Raw genomic sequence first — 21,121 nt, forward strand, 5'->3', positions numbered from 1 at the left:
TCCTGAAAAGCACTGAATCGATATTACAAATGTGCTTCTAAATAATTTAATAAAATCGAATCGCAACACAATTCATTCCCATAAGGTGTACACCATATACAATAAGCGAAACTGGAGGAATAATTAACGTTTATTCAGTTTAGTCGTCAAAAGAAATTGGTACGCTCCAACCAAACTGGATCATCTCTAACTTTACAGTCTACAAAAATAAAAATTCGAGGCCTTCGTCTAAGGTACTAAAATGTTCTAGCAACTATTCGTCTACAGAGAGGTCTATACACATCTAGCGGTTATTGAAATCCACTTATCACAAGTCGCACAATATATCGGTTCACGAACGTCTCAAAAGTATGCCTAGAGAAATCATTTTACAGAAAACACGGACTCTACGGCTTGAGCTTTTAAACTAGTTCAGTCGTTAATTTAAATGATTAATCGCACTCAGTCACGTTAATGTAAATCGAGTAATGCTCAATGAAAGTATAATAAATAATATATATGAAAATATCGAAATACAATATAGAAAATGGAACTTGGATCCCCAAATTTATCAAACGAAATGAGTATATATATATATATACGTATATATATAGTATATATATATATATATATACACTGGATGTGAATGATTAAATTTTAGGAACTCCGCCGCTGGTTTTAAGTACTGCATTCACAATGAGGTTTCATAGCTTTAAGCATCAACGATCGTAGTTCTATGACCAAAGCGTTACAGATTAATTCGTATCCAGATACTCGTCTTTGAGTGGCTGGATGTTCACAGTTACAGAGTTCTCGAAGAAACCACTCGATATTAACCGCACCGAGGTGACACCGTATCCCACCATCTCACGATAGTCTGGAATAAAGAGACATCTTCAACTTGATATATCTCAAATAAAAAATATTCACTACTAAAGAATTTCTGTTCAAGTTAATCCTAACAATCAGATATTTCATACGTTACAATCTAATATCTTTAAATTAAAATGAGTACCAGGTTTAGAGTCTATTCCGCAGATAGAATCCACCATCTGAGTTTTAGATGTATCCAAACCGTAGCTACCACCGATTACCACTTGATCATGTGGGTTCCTCTCGTCGCACTGAAAATAAAAGGTTCTCCATCGAGTAAAGCGTTCATTGGTATATTACATTATTTATTACATTCATTCCAATACGAACTTTCCGCAAAGTTCCTGTCTCCGCAGTGCGACTGGATCCAAGTAGATTCGTGATGCCGACGCCGAGCGCGATTATTTGCACGGTTCCAGGGTACAATGTGACGTAGGTGCAATTAATGCGTCTCCCGTAATTACGTAAAGTGTACGGCTCGGTTAAGCTTGCTGCCAAGACGTTGCAGGCTGGAAATTCATCAAGGAAGACAGCGTTAACAGTAGAACTGCCAGGCAATGAGACTGAGCTACTCAGAATTTATTATAAAAATTATGAAAGCAGATTTCTTGAGATTTTAATGAATGAATTTCTCAGCAAAGCACCTTTATCACTTTAATAATCTAATAAGTTCTAGTGTGAAGAAGATCAATCATTTTTATTTAACACATTCGCTACCAGCGTTTGTTTCAGTGGCGAACCTCTCAATTACATTTTATTAAATAAATCTAAACAAACTATTGAAACACATGAGGCTGAAACCTAAATGTAATTTCGTAGCTTACAACTTTAACTAACTATCTACAGTGTTAACTTCCCTTGAAACACGTGTCCTTAACACATGTGGTACACGTTAATTTTTGTAACAAAATATTTTTAAAGGACACATGGTCAAGAATAGCTGTACACATCACAAAGCACCGAAACCATCAAGAAACGATATCAAAATATATAAAATTAGAAAAACTTGAATATAACTTAGTATTGTATTTAAAAAATCAATACATTCAACGTGTTGACTCTCCCAGCGCCTATACTCACGTCTAGGATTCTTCAGGAACCTCGCAAGGATAGTGAAACCCTTGCCAGGCTTGGGAATCCTGTACCTGACGACCGCGACGTTCTGGGAGCTCACGAAGCTTCTCTTCACGCCGATGCTCTTATCGCAGAATTCGCTGATTCTCTGTTTCAGGGGCAATCGATGATCCGTTTCGCTGGGGAACACTTCGCCGTTCAGCTCCCAGCCGTCCACCGCCTGAAGGTACAGAAATAAATTGTAGATCAATCCCCTTTCAACGTGGCGCGACGCCGTTTACCCTCTGATAAGAACGTTATCAGATAATCAAACGCGTTTTCATTGAAACTTTTGAAACTTTCTCGGTTACATAATATCAATGCTATTTTGCTCGATTTACAGAGATAAGTCCTCGATGTTCGCACGGCACGTCGAACACAAGGAAATTGATCTCCACTTTTTGATCCGGTCCGGCCAGGAAGTAAATGCCGCAAACCTCCTCGCTATCGGTTTTCGAGGTGTACATAAAAGTGCCTGGCTCCATTGTGACGAACATGCATTCTGGAAAGAATAATGGAATCCATCAGTGGAAAAGCAAATCGATGCAATGGAAAAAAAAAGAGAGAGAGAGGATATGTTTACCTGTGATCGGTTTCAAGCGGGGATACGGATTTGGAAAGCCATCCTTGAAATCCATGCGATAGAAATCCTTTGATAAACGATCTCCGGGTAACTGCAAGGAAAAATTGATCAATCAAAACGCGAACTTCGATTCTCTGTTGAATTTCAGATGGGGTAACCGAAAACTTTCATCGGTTACTCTCGAAAACCGATTTCAAAGAACCTGATGAAAAATGAGAATTTTTCTGCTGTTTTAAAGTGGTTTTCAACGGTGCGATTCCCTTTGTTCTGCGATTCAATCTGCGAGGCAATTTAATTTCACTGTAGCGGCTGGCTAGATTCGGTCAGCGAATCGGTAATAATTTTAAACGCTTGGAAAACCTATTTCCCCGTTGGGGACAGTCGCTGGAAATATCTTTATCGACAGACGGATATTACAGCGTGATTGTTATCGCTGATGTTAATTACTGCATGTCCACAGTCGCCACTAGTAACGGGAAAGTATGGAGGATAATGAACTTGAGGATATGCCGGCGCTGGTCTTGTAAGAGGATGATTATCGTGGACGCGAGTTCTATCAAAACGTTGCACAAGCTATAACAATAATTCCTGTATTATAATAGGGAAATATTGAAAGTTTAACAGGATAAAGATTTAATTATTTGTTCTTAGATTCTCTTTTTTTATCATTGGTAGAGGTACACAGAATTATAGAAATTATTTTCTGTTGGTTTGATTTCCCATGGATTCAAGAAACTGCAAGAGTTCTACCAAAATATTGCACAAGCTATAACAATAATTCCTGCATTATAATAGGGAAATATTCAGAAGAAAAGTCTCTATTTGTTCTTAGGTTCTCCTTCTTTATCATTGGTAGAGAGATAGAAATTATATTCTGTCGGTGACAATTCGTCGATTCCCCGTGGATTGTAAGAAGGAGGTCTCAGAGAAACATTAATAAGGAATTGGCGGTGAAGCTTATGGCGGAGTAAGTTACCATAAGTTGGCTTGGCAGACGAAACTTTCAACAAACAGCCTCGGTAACCATTGTTTGCTACTGAAAGTGATCTGCAGAAGGCACTACAATTTCATTTCGAATGAGAATATTTGATACTTTAACCCTTCCAAAGATAGAATCTTAGTTCTCCATAAAATGAATATTCAAATATTCATAAAGAAACTAAAACTGTTCAACCCATTGAAAGGCTCACAGTATTCAGAATATTCAAATAAAAGCCAATCTACTGTCCAACCTCGTCACCTGAAATTTTAATAATAATAAAAACGAAAATACTTGTGGAGTGACCAGTATACTATCTGAATTTTGAAATACCATGTTCTGGATCCGGATGAAAAGTTCAAAGAGAAGAATTTCATAAATGCCTCGCTACACCTTCGTTCATCCCCTTCCAGTGTCCCTGCATTTCGTTCTACCACCGGCGGCGTTAATTTTATTTTTATTCCTCCCTTGCAAAAGCATGGTCGCGTTTCTGTAAACATTAAATTCTACGGGATACGTGCCTCGCATGGAACGCCGGCCGAAATGAACCGTTATTTTCATACAGAAATGCCGCTCCCTCGAAGAGCGATACAGTATAATTGTACCACGGCTCTCGGGGAGACGCGACCTCTGAAAAAGCTCAGGGTAGAGGGTGGCGATCGTCGATAACGCTGTCGTTGCATCTCTAATAATAATCGTTCGCTCGCAAGTGGCCACACAGTGGGTTAATGCGATGTCTATAATGAAGGAACATTGGGAACCAAGGGGAATCGATAATAGAAAAATGAAGAGGACAGGCCAGGGCGCCAGGAAACGGACGGCTGCAAAAAAAATGAGAGCGTCAGAGAAAAGCAAATATATTGTTGAACCGTAAAATGAATAGTAAAAGATGGTACCAACGTGAAGCTAAGGGAATCCTTTTATGAATGAAGGACTAGGGAAACTTCTTCCTTGGCTGAAATGATAAAGGAAAATGGATGAAAACGAGCGGATATGAACTTCAAATGTGATTGGTTAATATTAATTTGAAAGATTAAGAAAACAGGAAAGGAACAGCTGGAAAATTGGGAAATATATTGTTGAATCATAAGAAGAATAATAAAAGGTTGTACCAATATAATATTAATTTCAAACTTTAAAAGAACCAGGAAACGAATGGCTGAAAAAATGAGAGCATGAAAGAGTGAAAAATAAATTGTTGAACAGTAAAAAGACTAATAAAAGGTTGTACCAATATAATATTAATTTGAAACTTTAAAAGAACCAGGAATTAAATGGCTGAAAAAAATAAGAGCATGAAAGAGTGGAAAATATATTGTTGAATAATAAAAAGATTAATAAAAGACTGTACCAATATGATATTAATTTGAAACTTTAAAAAAGACCAGGAATCAAATGGCTGAAAAAATAAGAGCATGACAGAGTGGAAAATAAATTGTTGAACAGTAAAAAGACTAATAAAAGGTTGTACCAATATAATATTAATTTGAAACTTTAAAAGAACCAGGAAACGAACAGCTGAAAAAAATAAGAGCATGAAAGAGTGGAAAGTAAATTTTTAAACAGTAAAAAGACTAATAAAAGACTGCACCAATATAATATTAGTTTGAAACTTTAAAAAAACCTGGGAAACAGTACAGAGTAGCACAAAGTGAGGAATGAAATGAAGAAGAATGCACGGAACATAACGGAATTACGCGACGTGACGTCATGCCGTTACTCTTTTGATTTCAACGAAAAAATCCGCGATATTTCACGGTAAAAGTGCTGGAGACGAAGCAATGCGTTTCACTTACCGCGAGATTCTATTCGAAAAATAAGGAGCCGTCGTGACTCGCGCAGTCTTGGGGCGCATGGTCACGTGAACGATTCGGAATAACGATAATCTTTGACATTCCTAAAACGAACAATAAATCGATATAAAAAGAATCGTATCGCCGTTTGTCGGCATTCAACTGAATCGAATATTGTCGAATATTCTATTTTCCCAATTTATTCCGTTAATCCTCAAACACACGTATCGAAGAGTCAACAGCACTGCGTTGCCACGCAGTAAATTTGAAATATAACGGTCGCGCAGTTGCTCGATTCCCGCGCGAAACGGACGCAGGATCAACTTCAGACGTGTTATGTTCAATACTTTCCGTGCGACGGAAATTTCGATTTTTTAAATAATGAATTAAGTAATATTCACGCTTTTCAGATATTTTCGTATTATTCCTTTAATTATTGCTTATATTTTCGTTGTATCTCGCTGACAAAGTGCACTGATTTTAAATAATAAATTAAGTTACCTCCAAACTTTTACTAACTACAAATATTTCCATATTATTTATATTGTTGTCTCGCCACGTGACTGACACATTATATTTTGGTTATATCTCACAAAGTACAATAATTTTCTAATAAATTAACTTACATTCTATATTCTACAAGCTTTTACCTTTTAATATAGATCCACACTTCTTTAATCTTCGCGGTATCACATGTCAAAAAACATTTCCTCACAATCCCCACGTGCTAAACACCATAACACACAGTTAACAGAAAACTAGTCAACAATAAATCTTCACTAATATATAAAAGATTAACAGAAAAGTCTCGAGAAGAATAATACAGCGTCGAGAGTTAACCTATTTCCAAGATCCCGATTCCCGCCGGTTAAATGACAGCGACAGGGTCTTCCTGTCGTCGAACGTTGGGAACACCTTGAATGGGATGCACGACACAACCGACAGGAAGCATTTTATCTAACGCGCCGTTGGTTCTTTTCATTTTGAACGGAGGCGATACGTGATGCGAGCGACACAAACGTTTCCATGACCTAATCCAAAGTAACCTCTTACCTCGGACCGTTACGGGGAATCGATAATCGATAAATGGTAAGCCACGGTTTATTCTCAAATTTAACACGCTGTTGACCGGTCACGTGTTAATTCGTGTTTCATGCCCAAACGTTGTTGACAGGTTCGCACTTGCATTTAGCCATTTCAATTTTTGCAAATATTACAAAAGCAATATTCAAAGTTATATAAAAGATATGTCTAAAGTTTCGTTTTAATCCATTACGTATAAATAAAGTATATTGAAGTTTATTTAGATTGTCTCACTTTCAAATTTAACCCTTTGCACTCGAAGCTTTTTCTCATTGACATTACCAACAACTGAATGTAATTTTAATAGAGAAAGCATACTAACATATAAATAAATGATACTTGATATTTTACTGTTTTTTATCGATTGTAGATATGAATGTTATAATATATTCAATGATAACATTTTACGCAGCAAAACGTTTAATGACCTGATTCGACGCGGGAAACTTATAAAATTTTCAATTCAACATCAAACCTTGTGTAATGTATCAACACATAAAACCTCGAAGTAAAATAGTTCCCTTAATTTATAAAAGATAATTAATTGTTAATTGCGAAAAATATCGTTAATATTTAATCAGAAAGTAATGAATATCTTTAATAAAAAATATTAAGTGCAAAGGGTTAATGGTATTAAATGCTCGGTAATTCCAGTGTTAAGGGCACACTTCAGCCCGATTGATCCGGAGGGAGGATATATTCCATCGATCGACGGCACGGTCCGGTGCTCCTTTTCACCAGGCTATCGTTTTCGACGGGGAATCGTGTACAGGCCGTTTTCGGTACACACGGCAAATTGGATTCGCTTCCCGCGGATCGACGGGGCCGTGAGTCGAAGAACGGCCGCACACGCTTTGGTTGGTAGCTATTCGATTATTACGCGTTAACCAGACAACGTGGTCCATGATTTACGGCAGACTCAGAGACGTAATCGAGATACAAACACCGGTACAGCCGTTGTAAATATTTGCCGTGACACGGATTCACCTTGCGACGATTGTACCGACGGCCACCCGTGTTTCCGCCGAGTTTCGGAACGGTAAGAACCGGAAGTGACGGCGCTCGTCGGACCAATAATCGAATTCAATATTTGAATAGGGGATTGGACTGTTTGTCGGTGCCAACTTCGCCGTGTTGTTCACGCAAATATTGAGATTCTAAGGGATATGAGGTCTTTGGAGGAATTTTGGTGGAGCGGGTCGATTTGGATAGTATATTGGAATTTTGTGGTGATGCTATGGTCAAATTTGAATTCAAATTTAAAATTAAATTCTAATTCGCATTCAGATTAAAAATTTAATTCTAATTCTAATACTAATTCTAAATTAAATTGTAATTCAAATTCAAGATTAAATTGTAATTTAGATTCTAATTCAAAATTAGATTGTAATTCAAATTCAAGATTAAATTGTAATTTAGATTCAAGTTCAATATTAAATTGTAATACAAATACAAGATTAAATTCTAATTCTAATACTAATTCAAAAATAAATTCTAATTCAAATTAAAATTCAAGATTAAATTGTAATTCTAATTCTAATTCAAAATTAGATTGTAATTCAAATTCAGAATTAAATTGTAATTCAAATTCAAGTTCAAGATTAAATTGTAATACAAATACAAGATTAAATTGTAATTGAAATTACATTTCAGGGAAGTTGGCAATAGTAAGTTAAGCTAAATAATAATTAATACCTGCATCTTTGGAAACCCAGTTCTAATCTGAATCTCAATCATTTTTAGATCCCCCTTGGTAACGGTTCCCACTGAAAACGGACTCTTCGCAACATGATCCGATATCTATTGGAATTGCTATCCGAGTCAATTTAAGTAACAATATACCAGACTATTATAACAATACAATCAAATTGAAATTGAAATTCAAATACAAAATTTAAGTTACGTTTCAAGCAAAGTTGACAATGGTGACTTAAGCTGAATAATAATTAACATCTGTATCTTTGGAAATCCAATTCTAATCTGAATCTTGGCCATTTTTGGGTCCGTTTTGGTAACGGTTTTCATTCAAAGTCATTACCCAGCCGGATTGAACCTCCAGGTACATTGCCACGCGATTTTTGCGAGTAACTCTCGCGCGTAGATTGCGTTTACACTGACAACAAGCAATTTCACTTTACAGGTCGCCAGACCGAACGCCGCCTTCGATAAGAGAACCCAAGAAGAAGCAGTTGCGGCTACGCGTCTGTTCCCAGGAATCATTTTCCGAATGGAATATTCTAGCCGCGATTTAGGATAAAATTATTAACACGTTAAGCGCTACGAAAATCTTAAGCGTTTTCCCATAGAGTTTGTCTTTTGTAGCAAAGAAAAGTAGGAATACTTATGAATTGTTTGGCGTTGCAACGTTTGCGTTACACTATTATCAACTTAGTTGCTTTATTAAACATTTTTATTTCATATCGATTGTCTTGTATGTTACGATTATTTTTTAGTCATTCAGAAGCGTCAGTCACCAGTGGCTGACATGGCGCTTAACGTGTTAACTGGCAACGCGTGTACAATTTATTCTATCGCTCCTAGAAGGACACGTTTGTTCATACAGATAGAAATTACTGTGTCAAACGCAGAGAATTATAATATGAATTCCTATAATTGCATCAAACGAGATCAACTTATACTGTTACTAAATAATGTTTAGGAAATCCAATATTCGTCAAATTGCGTTCCATCAAACTGTTATAGATATACATATATATATATATCTGATAGATATTGAATGTTTGAAATATTATTTACTAACAGTTTCAATTTTGATTGATGTAATTATAGGAATTCATATTAAAATTCTCTTCTCTAGATATATATACCTGATGAATATTAAACGTTTGAAATATTATTTACTAACAGTTTCAATTTTGATTGATGTGATTATAGGAATATATTACAATCTTCTGCTCTTAATATATATCTGGCAGATATTGAATGTTTGAAATATTATTTACTAACAGTTTCAATTTTGATTGATCTAATTATAGGAATATATTACAATTCTCTAGCTCTGAAACTACAAGTTCCACGATTTTTAAAGATACACATTTCTAGAAGCAACAGAATGAAGTATGGAATAAATCTAGCGTTAATCTAGTGTACACACACACACATACACCGAACATTCGCCAAGGGAGGCAATTGCTTTTACGTTGCTCTTTGTTGCCCGAGAAACAGAGGTTCCCCGCAGTTCTCAGCCCACGGGAACTTCGTTCTTCGGCGCGATATCTTATTCCGCGCAGTCCTCTTGGAACGAACAGCCGGATAATCTGATTAATGAAGAAGTATACGTCCCGGGATCGAGTGGCACCGCACCCCATCCCGGGTCCAATGAGGAATCCCGCGACAAATGTCCAGGGAATATTGAATCTCTCCTCTCGGTGACGTAACTTCGACGAATCTAATCGAGCGAAACGCTGCTCGTTCCACGGATTTCATGGGGCCTCGGTATCCCTTTTCCAACTAATTGCCATGCAACCGTCATCAGCGTTTCCCGTTGATCGTGATCGATACGCGTATCGTTGCAACGCGCTCACACGTTGGATCGTGTGCATTCGGATTAGCAACAGACTAATAGACAAACAGACTAATAGATAAACAGACTAATGCACAATTAACCCTTTGCACTGGGTGACTCGCCACTTGTTTGATGCAGGGTAATTATTAAGTTTGTTTAATACTGAACTATGCGAAGTAGCAAAGTAAAATAGTTTAACACGTTGAATGCCATGGGACTGGTTACAAAACAAAATGAGTTACTATACTAATTCACACGTAAATTAAGCGTCGAAGCTATTTTATTTAAATATTTAATAGAAATACAAAGTTCAATTTAAAGTACTAAATATTCAGCTTTGTAGTTTTGTTATATTAAATCAGGTGACTGATAGTCACTCGAGTGCAAAGGGTTAAAGGATGATAAGAAAACATTTGTATATTATAAATAATGCGATGATATCTAGATGAACGTTAATATAATATAATGGAATGATTCAATATTGTTTTCATTTTGTGTATTTTGAAAGCGTGCGGCATTCAACGTGTTAGTTTAAATTAGTTACATTAGTTGCAACAAGTATGTTTTATCAGAGAGTGTTGAATGCAAACTTAGTGCAAAGGGTTGAGTGAATGTTGAGTTTGTTTGTAGTTGTGTAAATTCTCTAGACGAATCGTGTGGACAGAACACGGGTGAATTGTTTGGACTGCATGATCATTGGAAGAATGGAACGTGCTCTTCCATTCTCTTGGAATAAAAGAAGTCGCTGATAGAGTTACCCGTGCTCTGTCTTCCTGTTAATGGAAACCTGTTTCCGTGGGCGCACGAGGCAGAGGGATACTCGAGCGAGGTCTTACGTTGTCCCGACTACTTTGAAGCGCCGGTGCAATTAATTGCCACAAAGAGCGGGAAACGCGGCTATCGACTGACCAATGAGTTATACAAACTTCGTTGCAACTTCTTGGACAAAGAGACTTTGTGAGAAAGCAATTAGTGCGAGCGAGGAACGTGTAGCTTGCTAAAACCCCTAGTCTTTGACAGTATTCCTTATTTCCAAAAACGGAGATTGTCATGAACCAATCAATATCCATACTAACATTAACACTAGATTCATCTACAGTCCTAGAAATTTACATAAATCACAAAAATCCTCCTCAAAACCAGAGTATAATACTTGAATTGTATAATAATATTTTCAAAATTCAATATCCAAACTCAAGGATTCCATAAATCTACTTTTCAATAAATGATCACTATTACCAATATTTTCAAGATTCAATGTCCATCAAGGATTCCATAAATCTACTTGTCAATAAACGATCACATACTAAACTAAATCCTGCTGTCAATCTAAAATCATTCCAACATAAGACCATTCTCAAGTATCCCCTCAACACAGAGTCCAAGAGAAGGCGTAAAGCGGTCACAGTACCTGTTGCTGATAGTGCTGATAATCGTTGTTTCCCTTTATAACGGCGGATGCGACGCTAAGGAGGGCTGGCAGGATGAACAGCCGCAGCTGGCCAGCCGACCGATCCGGAACCATGCTTGTCATTGTCGTCGCGGGGGAGGGAGCCGGGGAAGAAGACTGGGCCCACGCTGTTGTTTCTCCTCGTCGTCGATCGGCGCCGATTTCCCACCGGGAGCGCACTGTCACTCGTGGATGTCGCGCGTCGCGTTCGGGCCAGGACAAACTGAAGATTGTGCGGCGTCGCGACGCGCGGCGTCCCTCTTATAGTCGCTAGTCCAGCCCACGATTCGTCCACGCTGCGCATCCCCGAACGGTCGCGGCGTTACTGCCGGCGATAACGTTGATAACCGCCGCTTCCAACTTTTTCCTCCCTGTGCTCCCGGAAACCGAGCGGCTGCTGCTGCTGCTCCTCAAGCTCGCGGCTGCCTGCAGCTTTCCCTGTGGAAACAAAGGAAGAATTAGAAGAAAGGTCGCCGGAGGAGCTTTCGCTAATTTGTTACAATTGAAGGTTGCCCGGCAGGCAAGCCGATTAACACTGAAATCACGACCGATTCCTTCTGTTTGCAGTTGTTAGGGAGATAACGGATGCTTCTCTGAGGATTATTACGGACTTTGATGTACCAACGAGCAAACTGAATTGGAAACTGATTGAAGTCTTAATAGATGCACTGTTGGACTTTCTATAAGGGATTTTCAAAAGTCTAATTGCTCGGTGGTTTGTGTTAATTGGCTGAACAGAGGAACCCCAGTTTTCCAGGGTGCCTGTCATTAACACTGGAATTACTGGACGGGCTGACCTATTTTAGAATGTTTAGTTTGCGAGTAGTTCCATTATGACAAGGACTTTGTGAAAAGTTATTAGATTTGTTTGTGCAGATGCAAGAATCAAGTGTCTATGTATCGAGAAGTATAGTGCTCTAATTCTTATAGAAACTTAGTCGCTTGGTAGCTTTAGTGTTAACACTGAAATGACCCATTCCTAATTTCTTTTCTTCAGAGTTATTAAAAAGATAACAGATGTTTCTCTAAACAATTAAAGACCATATTAATTAAAATCTAAATAGATGCACTCCTGCAGTTTCTACAGAGAAGTCTCAACAAATCAATTGAACTGCTAGTAATTTCAGTGTTAAGTTTGAGTTATCTTTCTGAAACATGTCTTCGCGAAGCTGCGTGCTAATTCACTTGGTAGCTTTAATGTTAACACTGAAATAACCCATCCCAATTTCTTTTCCTCAGAGTTATTAAAAAGATAATCGATGTTTCTCTAAATAATAATCAATGACTATCAATAAACTGAATTAAAAATCAATTAAAATCTAAATAGATGCACTTTTGCAGTTTCTACAGAGGAGTCTCAACAAATCAATTGAACTGCTGGTAATTTCAGTGTTAAGTTTTTTGAGTCATCCTTTTGAAACATGGCTTCGCGAAGCTGCGTGCTAATTAGACCGCCTCTGGGAAGGTGTAGCGTCGTGTTCGGTTCTCCGAGTGCTTCCCGTTGGCGCGGTGCTCGCTCCGACACCGATGCTGCAAAGAGATAGTCGCTGAACGGAATGCAGCCGATCGATTCGTTCGGGAGCGATGGTTGATTAAACGGGGTTACTCCGACGTTGAAGACACGCGTACTTACGTAACGGTTCCCGCGGCAATTCATCGCTCGCGATGATGAAGACACCTGCAGGAGGTAAATTTCTATTGCAGGAACATCGACGAGCACCGGAGACGATGACAATGTGATCATTGCTGGGCAGCTTGCGGTGGTACCGTTGAAACTGATGAATCCTGCCGATGGTAGATGGACGACGAATCAATTGACTCGGTGCAGGAGCACTGATGTTCCAGGCTCTTCATAATCACCTGGATCAATTAACCCTTTGCACTTGGAAGCTTTTCATTTGAAACATCCGACGTTTCATGATGAGATGATACTATTTGAAATGAAGTAATAACATGTAAATTAAGAATAAATATTTGTATAAATTGAATAATATATTTGTATAAATATTTTATATATTGATGTGTTACAGGAAACTTAGTATTATATATATACCACTTTGTAATTTGTTAAATTAAATGATTGACAGTCATTTGGTTTGATACAGCTAAATTACAAAGTTTCATGTTCTATATTAAAGCTCACTTAATCTATCCCTTGGTTTCTATATTATTTGTACTAATATTAATTATAACACATCATTGATATTTCATTAGAAACAATTCCCGAATGAACATTAGATTTACGGAACCTAATTTGACGAATACTGAGCGTTCTAAATATTATTGTAAAATAAACGTCTGTAAATCCAGTGGTAAGACCACTGACTGCCTTTATCTGGACGGTTAATTACTGTAAGCTGCACCAACGGTTGCGGACGGTATTTTTGGTGAAAACACTATCCAGGAGAACTGGAGATCCGCTGGGAAAGGGCAGCAATTTTACAGAATCTTCAGCACTTTACTCTGCGAGGTCTTCGAATCACTGGAACACTGTATACACGTCTCTGTAACTATCTCTATTTACTCTGCAACGATCGTCCGTTACTCTATTTTACTATGTTACCATCAAAAACAACTCTGATCTTGCCACCGGAGTCTGACTCAGCGTCGAGTCCTCGAGAGTCCATCTTCAGATTAGTCTCAATGTCCACATATTATACATCAACGTTTCCTCGGGCCTTAAACTTTCTACGTCTCCTCTTTTCTCTGGATTATCCTTTAAGCTCCCGCCGGATGTTCGAGTGCAGCCCTGGAAATATTTATCGCTGTTGGATCCGCTCGCACAACGTTCACGAATAACAATGGTTATTAAGTTCAACTCACTTTGGACGAAACAAGCCACGCATCCCTGTACGTCGAATCTCTTCTGTCAGTTTTCTTCTTAACTTAAAGGACAAACAACAATTAACACTAGATTTACACTTATTCTGGACTCTGTCCTAAGCGAGGATCGCTCAACACTGGAAATACCAGATCAAAATGACTTATTTCTGATTCCTCTTTTTCAATCACTGAAAAGTAATTCAGTAATACAGAAACTAATTCAGTAATAGTAAAACTGAAATACAAGTCAATTGAAATCTTAGCACGCTTATGTTTTCTATAAAGAGATTAGTAAAAGTCAGTTTAAGCGATCGGTGGTTCCAGTGTTAAGCACCACAGCAATCTGCGCGTTGAATTCCATGGCACTAGCCCTACACTTCTCCCACTGCTCACTGTCTCGAGCTCAGTGTAACTTGATCCCAGTAAACAGTGACAGAAAATGAATATAATGACCAGAAACAAGATAAACGCAGTCCTTCGGACATAGAAGGTCGAGCGGGACTTCAAAGCGACGCCGAACGCTTGGAACATAAACAAGCGGTAAAGTCATCAATGTCATTGATTTCAATCTCACTTCCTCAAACACAATGCCAGTGGATTGTTGAGATTCTTCTAATTAAAACGAGTCCAAATACGACGTGAATCGGTTTGGTTTCACCGATTCGGTAGCGTTTAATTACGTTAATTACAGGAAGTCCTCATTAATTACTGAAACTAGTCCGATTCCCATCGTGTTTGGACTCGTTTGAATCAGCGCGATCCCAGCGATTCACTGGCACTATATTCGAGATTGAATTCCTTAAATTCCACTGCCGGGACCGGAAATTGTGGAATTTAAGCATTACTAGAAATGTCGCTGAATCCTAGTAGACGCAACGAGAACAGCGCTGGTAACGTCGACGAGATAAAAGGAGAGCGTCGAAGCATTAAACGATAAATATTTTAATTGGCCATAAATAAAAATGCCGCCGCTCAGCGTATTTGCGAAGGATATCGATTATACAAAGCGGCCGGCGGGGACCGTTCGTTACACGCGAATAGATCGGACGCGTTCAATGGAACGGAGAACTGAATTATTCACCGGGACGCTTCTGAATTTTATTAAATCACGTCCGCGAGATTTGCGACGACGTCCCACGATGGAACCATCCAGCACGATCGTTTTGCCGTCGATTGTTTGATCAAGTAAAACGTCCCTTAGCGTTTACAGCTCGCCGTTCCAACTTTCAGTTATCGTTTCCTTCGAATACACTGAAATATCCTTCTCAAAAAGATTTGTAGCTGGAAATATCGGTGGCTGCCTCGTACACTTGCTAGAGTTGCAACTATCTTGGTGCTCTTCGATTCTGAAACATTGCCATTCGTCAACTATTTGTATTTAAATATATTCCAACCAATGTAGCATTGTTTTACCATTGTTACCGTTTTATTTCCATCTTCTTGGATACAGAATGTCGAGTGGTCACTTCTGACGCTTATTCGATGGAAAAGTTGAACACTATTTCTACAGTTGTCAAATGGCCTTCTTAATTTTATCTTAAAATTATTTTCTCAGTTTAATCGTTTGTCAATTGGATTTTGAATACTTCCTGTAGACAATGTTGAAACCTCAAAAGGTGTCTTAGTGTTGATAATTTTCAATAGTTGTCAAATGGCCTTCTGTAATTTTATCTTATAATTATTCTCCTAGTTTAGTCGTCCTTCTCGATTTTTAACGAATAGATTATCTATAGGAAATATCCAAGATTTAATTGACAAACGATTAAACTGAGAGAATAATTTTAAGTTGAAACTTCAAAAGGTGTCTCAGCGTTGATAATTTTCAATAGTGACGCAGTTTTTCCAGCAAACGAAAGCAAACTTCGACCTTAGAGCGTCGTCTTCTACAATGCAATCTCGAGTCCAATGTCTCTCGTCCATTCCCTTTCCACTGACTCGCTGGCAGCCTGTGTTATCACAGCTGTCTGGCCATAGGCTGTCGCATACTACTGATTTCCTCTGGAGAGGCTACTGACACGCATAAATCAAACAAACCGTGAACGTTGTCGTGTTTCTCTAATCTAATTGCACCGTGTTACGTGTGTACTAATTCTCCGCGAAGTTCACTCGTTTCGCGAGACAATGAAACTGTCAGAAATAAGTTAGCACACAAGGAAAGAAAGGACAGGTGGTTGTCGCAGAGTACCAAGGTCCGCCAGGACATTCCTTTCCAACGTAACATTATATTTAGACACGTCCAAGTACACCTTAAACCTAGTTCTCCGGAGTTTCTAACAAAATCAATTTCATCTCCGCGTGAAAAGTGAATCTCGTCGGAAAGAGACTCGACAAGGGCTGCAGAATTCCATCTACAACAGGTGTGACTGTATTGTTCAATGCTGCGCAGAGAGCTCCATAATTCCGCTAATTAACAAAGAAGTTATTCTGCACGCTTCGACGTTTAAGAAAATAGTTTCATATTCCATAATAAAGCCACACAAAAAGATTCCAAGCTGATTTCTTCGATTCAATTTAATCCCTTGCCTTATGATTTCTTTTTGTAGGTACATTTGTTAAAACTGTTTATCATGAATGATACACTAGTAAAAGAAAACATCTTTCTGTGTCTAGATTCAGTACATATAAATTGCTAACAAGAACGATGTTTCATTTATAATACACTAGTAAAAGAAAACATCTTTCTATGTCTAAATTTAGTACACATAAATTGCTAACAAGATGTTTCATGTATAATACATTAGCAAAAGAGAACATCTTTCTATGTCTAGATTTAGTACAAATAAATTGCTAACAAGATGTTTCATTTATAATACACTAGTAAAAGAAAACATCTTTCTATTTTCATTTGAATTGAACTCAATGACATTTGTTTGTGAAAACATAGTTGAAACCTAGTGTCTGACAAGATATTCTAAGACAAGGGGTTAAGTTTAGCAGTTCCCTTTGTTCTGACTTTCTAAGGGACACGATCATTCGCATAGAGATCCACAAGAATTCATTTCGCGACGAGCGTTTTCGACAGGAAGCTTCGAGTCAAGGACGGAAGTGCAGAGGGTAAGGCAACTGCTCTAAATGTGGGTTCTGCTCCACGTTGCTTCTGTCGTGCCAGCCGTGGTCCACGGGCGTGTGGTACAATCCGTAGTTCACGCCGTTCGTCGCTATTTTCTTTAAGCCCTGTATGCTGGTCAGTATCAGAGCCATCTTGGCTAGAAGTAACGCCTTGCCACCGAGGACCGCTAAGAATTGGAAACCCATGGGGATGAGGATGGAACCCATCAGCACGAAGCCTAGCATCATCAAAGGCACCATGTGGTTGTACTTGTTCCTGTTGCGACGTCTGCGACCTAAAAAAAATATTAAATAGACAATTAATATTCATGCCATATAGAAATTATAACAGTAGAAATTCAGTGAAGTAACGTTTATAATGTTTATCACAAAATTAACTCTATTTCAATATTTTTCAAATTGATGTATTATATCAAATTAAATAGTTTTATTGTTTAAAGTGAAATGAGAGTCAAAGGGTTAATGGATATAATAATATAGACACATAAATTTATTTTGTGATAAAGTTTACAAAATTATATCCATTAACCCTTTGACTCTCACTTCATTTTAAAGAGTAAAACCATAAAATTTGATATTTAATATTATACTACAAATAGTACATCAATTTGGAAAATATTGAAATAAAATAGAGTTGATTTCACAAGATATCGTCTGTACCTCGTCAAAGAATTGTAAAATATTTCTAGTGAGAACTACTGAGTGGGAAAACAATTGTTTTTAAGGAAGCGTGGTGGTATAAAGTTTGGACACCGCTTTTGGGAGTCACAGAGTTCCCAGGTGAGAATCCAACGGGACCAACCTTCGGACACGCTGTTCCCTTCCGCCTCGGAGTTGTTCAGCGAGGAGGCGTTGTTGATCAGATGGTCGACGTCCACCTGGAAGACATGGGTGCGTAAAACGCGCCGTAATCGTTTCACGATTATCGCCGTCCAGTGTGTGTCCTCTTCCAGCTCGCTACGACAGACACGTTTCAGTTAGTACGAGCATTTTCTAAATCGTTTGGAAATTTCACCGTTTTACGGTGTACCATAACAAGTGCAACACTGGAATGTCTAGCAGAAGTGTGTGTACAGTGGCGTTCAAAAGTTCTTGATTGTTTTTGGAGTTGAGACCATATTGTTATAAAATACTGAGTGTAGTACGTTGAATGGTGTACATTGAATTGTTATTATAATAGGAAACAAGCATTGTTCTTTGTTTAATTTCAAAATCTTTGAATATTCTGAATTATCAGTTTATAAAAGAATATGTATAATGGTGTTGATTTTTTAATAATATCAGTAATATGTTGAATACTATATATTAGATTATTAGAAGAAACAAGTATTTTTTTTAAACTTTTGAACACACTGAATTATCTGTTTCTAAAAGAATATGTATAAAGAATGCTGTTGACAGTATCCTCTCATGCAATGTGTCATTACATAATAATAACACAAAGTCCTCAGTATTTATTATGCAAGAAAAGTTCCAAGAACGATCTGAACTTTTGAACGCAGTAATTCAAAGCTATTCTAATGATCCTGCATCTATGTTGGAAAGATTCGACGAAGTTCTCGAGTTTCTACAGGCTGTCCAGCTAATCTATCTTTTCGCGACGACAGATCGCGTGACTTGAGATTTGTCTCCGTTAAAACGCCATGGCTGTTCCATCGGGGCTCCGATATTTTTCCTGTCCAGCATGAAATAGAGCGAAACGGAGCCGCGGCTGAATCGTTGTGCTGCTGCGCACCTACCGGCAGCCTCGGTGACCCGGCGTAACGTCCTTTAATTCAGGAAACCACTCCGAACAATTCCAATTGAAATGAAACCGAACGAATGTACCGTTGGAAAAGCAACTCGACGTGCGCTCGGCTGAAATTCAAGTTAATAATAATTCAAAATAAATCAAAGGGCAATCGATCGTCTGTTCTTCTGGATGAAGGACTTCCGGTTTGCGTTCCCAATCACTTAGAAGCGAATTCAATAGTAACAAGTAGCTGGAACACTTCGAGTGCTTCGCCGAGGAGAATCAATAAGAAATCAGGTTCCGCGAGACTTCGACTTGGAGCATGAAGATTATAAACTTCTCGAGAACTCGTGAAATCTTTCCAATATTTCCACATTAATTCGTTTCCTCGATGAGCCTACTGAGGCTACTCAGGTTCAAAGTGAAGTTCAATTCTTGGTCCTTTGTCTAGGGTTAAACCTGAATATAATCAGTCTAAGCTGTAGCTTCCAATTGAGTCATCAAGGATATCTTAGTCTTGATAATTGTGTCTTCAGTAAAATGAACGATGGATTGAATGAAAAATACAGTGAACCATGTTTCCATGAAACTGAACCTCGACGGGACTAGTCCCAACCTGTTCATAATAGAGTCCTCATCAAGGACATCTCAGTTTTTCCAAGTTAGTCTTGCAAATCATGTCTCCAATAAAACATCAATAGATTCAATGAAAAATACAGTAAACAGTCTCCACGAATTTAAATCTGGAAACCAGTCCCAGGTTTACCTGTCCACGCGTTCGTTGTCCGTAGAGTTGGTTCTGTCCTGCTGGAAGCGTACCAGGTTCAGTCCATCGACGACAGGTATAACGTCATCCGCGAGGAGCGTGTCGAGAGCAGCGAGCGCGTGCTGCTGCAGACAGCGCTGGTACTTCTCCAGGAAATCGTCGTGGCCGTTGTCGGTCCAGGACTCGTACGGGCAGTTCTTGAAGACCGCGCGCAAGCCGTTGTGCCATGTCGCTCTGTCGTCGCAGCCGGCGTACGCGAGGACAGCAGGCGCGAGCAGGAACGCGTAGAACGCGCGTGGGTGTATTTGCATCGGGGAGAGTTGTCCGATGCTCGTCCTGTTCCAATAAAATCGAGTCCTTTGGATCGCTTCACGGCAAATGGCGCTGGTACACGCGTGTCCGCGTCGGTGGTTCCATTAATGTTCCTTGTACGCTTCGAGACTGCTGGTAATTTTCACCAGTGAATCACTCTGTCGGTCGATGAACAATTATAGGAATGATCCTTCGAGTCTTTCCGATGATCTGTGTCCTCTGTCGCGAGTGCGCCGAAGGACATGCGTCTTCCTCTTCGGTCGAGGCACACTGTAAACCATTTGAGCCGCGTCAACGAAGATTTATACGCGCAGGAAATAGGCTGGGACGCCGGCTAGACGGTCATTGCGATGCATTGAACGGCAACAAGGTAGCGGTCAAAAGGCGGCGCTTTTTATGCTCCAGCAACCCTGGTCTGTAATCATCGACGACGATTCTGAGGCTGTATCGCGGCCATCGGACACATCGTTTAACCCCTTGCACTCGAGAGGTGACTCTCAGTCCTGTGATTCGATACAACAAAACTAAGTTGAATATTTAATATTTCAACAGTAATATATAATATTTAAATAAAACACCTCTGTTGCTTAATTTATCTATGAGTTATCGTTAAATTGGTTTCAAATAATATGACCTGTATCTCGTCAGAAAATGTTGAATATTTCCATCGAGAAACTTTCGAGTGCAAAGGGTTGTACTGGTTTTTCAAGGGAAATATTGACCCCTAGCACTCCACATAGTTTTGTGATATGTCAGCAACTTCTACCAATTTTGATAGTAGTCCTACTGAAAATTGACAATGTAATAACATTTCTTAGACCTTTCATTCCGTTCTGAGTACGAACTTTGTATATTTGGAAGATCTGATAATATTAAGGTAGTTTTCTTAGAATTCATTGAAATATTTAATATTAGAACTTGTGCAATATTGGAGCCTACAGAGTTCAAAGGGTTAACCCTTTTCAATTATGTGTTTACGACTTAGTCTTTGAAACGTGGACATTGCCAAAATGTTCGTCCTTAAAGGGTTAACTTATATC

At 38.6% G+C, this 21,121-nt stretch overlaps 2 protein-coding genes and 1 long non-coding RNA gene across 8 annotated transcripts; 1 reads left to right on the top strand and 2 right to left on the bottom strand.

Moving 5' to 3' along the window:
* Positions 1-112: 112 nt before the first annotated feature.
* Positions 113-14,627, bottom strand: crh-BP (corticotropin releasing hormone binding protein). 6 transcript variants are annotated; one of them, XM_031973951.2, is made up of 11 exons: positions 14,203-14,627; positions 13,943-14,128; positions 13,731-13,869; positions 13,013-13,310; positions 11,341-12,909; positions 2,549-2,639; positions 2,307-2,467; positions 1,933-2,146; positions 1,183-1,361; positions 995-1,103; positions 113-856 (listed from the first exon to the last, which is right to left on the bottom strand). In XM_031973951.2, the coding sequence occupies exons 5-11, from the start codon at positions 11,461-11,463 to the stop codon at positions 735-737; spliced, it is 999 nt and encodes a 332-aa protein (XP_031829811.2). In that variant the 5' UTR covers positions 11,464-12,909; positions 13,013-13,310; positions 13,731-13,869; positions 13,943-14,128; positions 14,203-14,627; the 3' UTR covers positions 113-734. The 6 variants fall into 6 exon arrangements, with proteins under 6 accessions (XP_031829811.2, XP_031829810.2, XP_031829813.2 ...); XM_031973950.2 differs by having other exon boundaries at positions 11,341-11,817; positions 13,013-13,869; XM_031973953.2 differs by lacking the exons at positions 11,341-12,909; positions 13,013-13,310; positions 13,731-13,869; positions 13,943-14,128; positions 14,203-14,627 and adding exons at positions 5,971-6,047; positions 6,161-6,343.
* Positions 6,222-8,929, top strand: LOC116425800 (uncharacterized). Its single transcript, XR_004234782.2, has 5 exons — positions 6,222-6,409; positions 7,058-7,442; positions 7,502-8,070; positions 8,147-8,462; positions 8,544-8,929. It is a non-coding gene; the product is annotated as an uncharacterized LOC116425800 (long non-coding RNA).
* A 1,809-nt stretch (positions 14,628-16,436) lies between the features above and the next one.
* Osi23 (DUF1676 domain-containing protein Osi23) lies at positions 16,437-20,080 on the bottom strand. Its single transcript, XM_031973883.2, has 3 exons — positions 19,770-20,080; positions 18,074-18,228; positions 16,437-17,546 (listed from the first exon to the last, which is right to left on the bottom strand). The coding sequence occupies exons 1-3, from the start codon at positions 20,078-20,080 to the stop codon at positions 17,236-17,238; spliced, it is 777 nt and encodes a 258-aa protein (XP_031829743.1). The 3' UTR covers positions 16,437-17,235.
* Between the last annotated feature and the right edge of the window lie 1,041 nt (positions 20,081-21,121).

Source organism: Nomia melanderi, chromosome 2 (genome assembly GCF_051020985.1).
Source record: "Nomia melanderi isolate GNS246 chromosome 2, iyNomMela1, whole genome shotgun sequence".
Classification (NCBI taxonomy): domain Eukaryota; kingdom Metazoa; phylum Arthropoda; class Insecta; order Hymenoptera; family Halictidae; genus Nomia; species Nomia melanderi.

Excerpts from the sequence above, each read along its gene's own strand:
- crh-BP (XM_031973951.2), bottom strand. The coding sequence starts at position 11,463 with ATGACAAGCATGGTTCCGGATCGGTCGGCTGGCCAGCTGCGGCTGTTC. Across the intron at positions 2,640-11,340 it reads ATCAGCACTATCAGCAACAG|TTACCCGGAGATCGTTTATC; the intron begins GTACTGTGACCG and ends TTTTCCTTGCAG. Across the intron at positions 2,147-2,306 it reads AACATCGAGGACTTATCTCT|GCGGTGGACGGCTGGGAGCT; the intron begins GTAAATCGAGCA and ends CTGTACCTTCAG.
- Osi23 (XM_031973883.2), bottom strand. The coding sequence starts at position 20,080 with ATGCAAATACACCCACGCGCGTTCTACGCGTTCCTGCTCGCGCCTGCT. Across the intron at positions 18,229-19,769 it reads GACAACGAACGCGTGGACAG|CGAGCTGGAAGAGGACACAC; the intron begins GTAAACCTGGGA and ends TGTCTGTCGTAG. Across the intron at positions 17,547-18,073 it reads AGGGAACAGCGTGTCCGAAG|GTCGCAGACGTCGCAACAGG; the intron begins GTTGGTCCCGTT and ends TATTTTTTTTAG.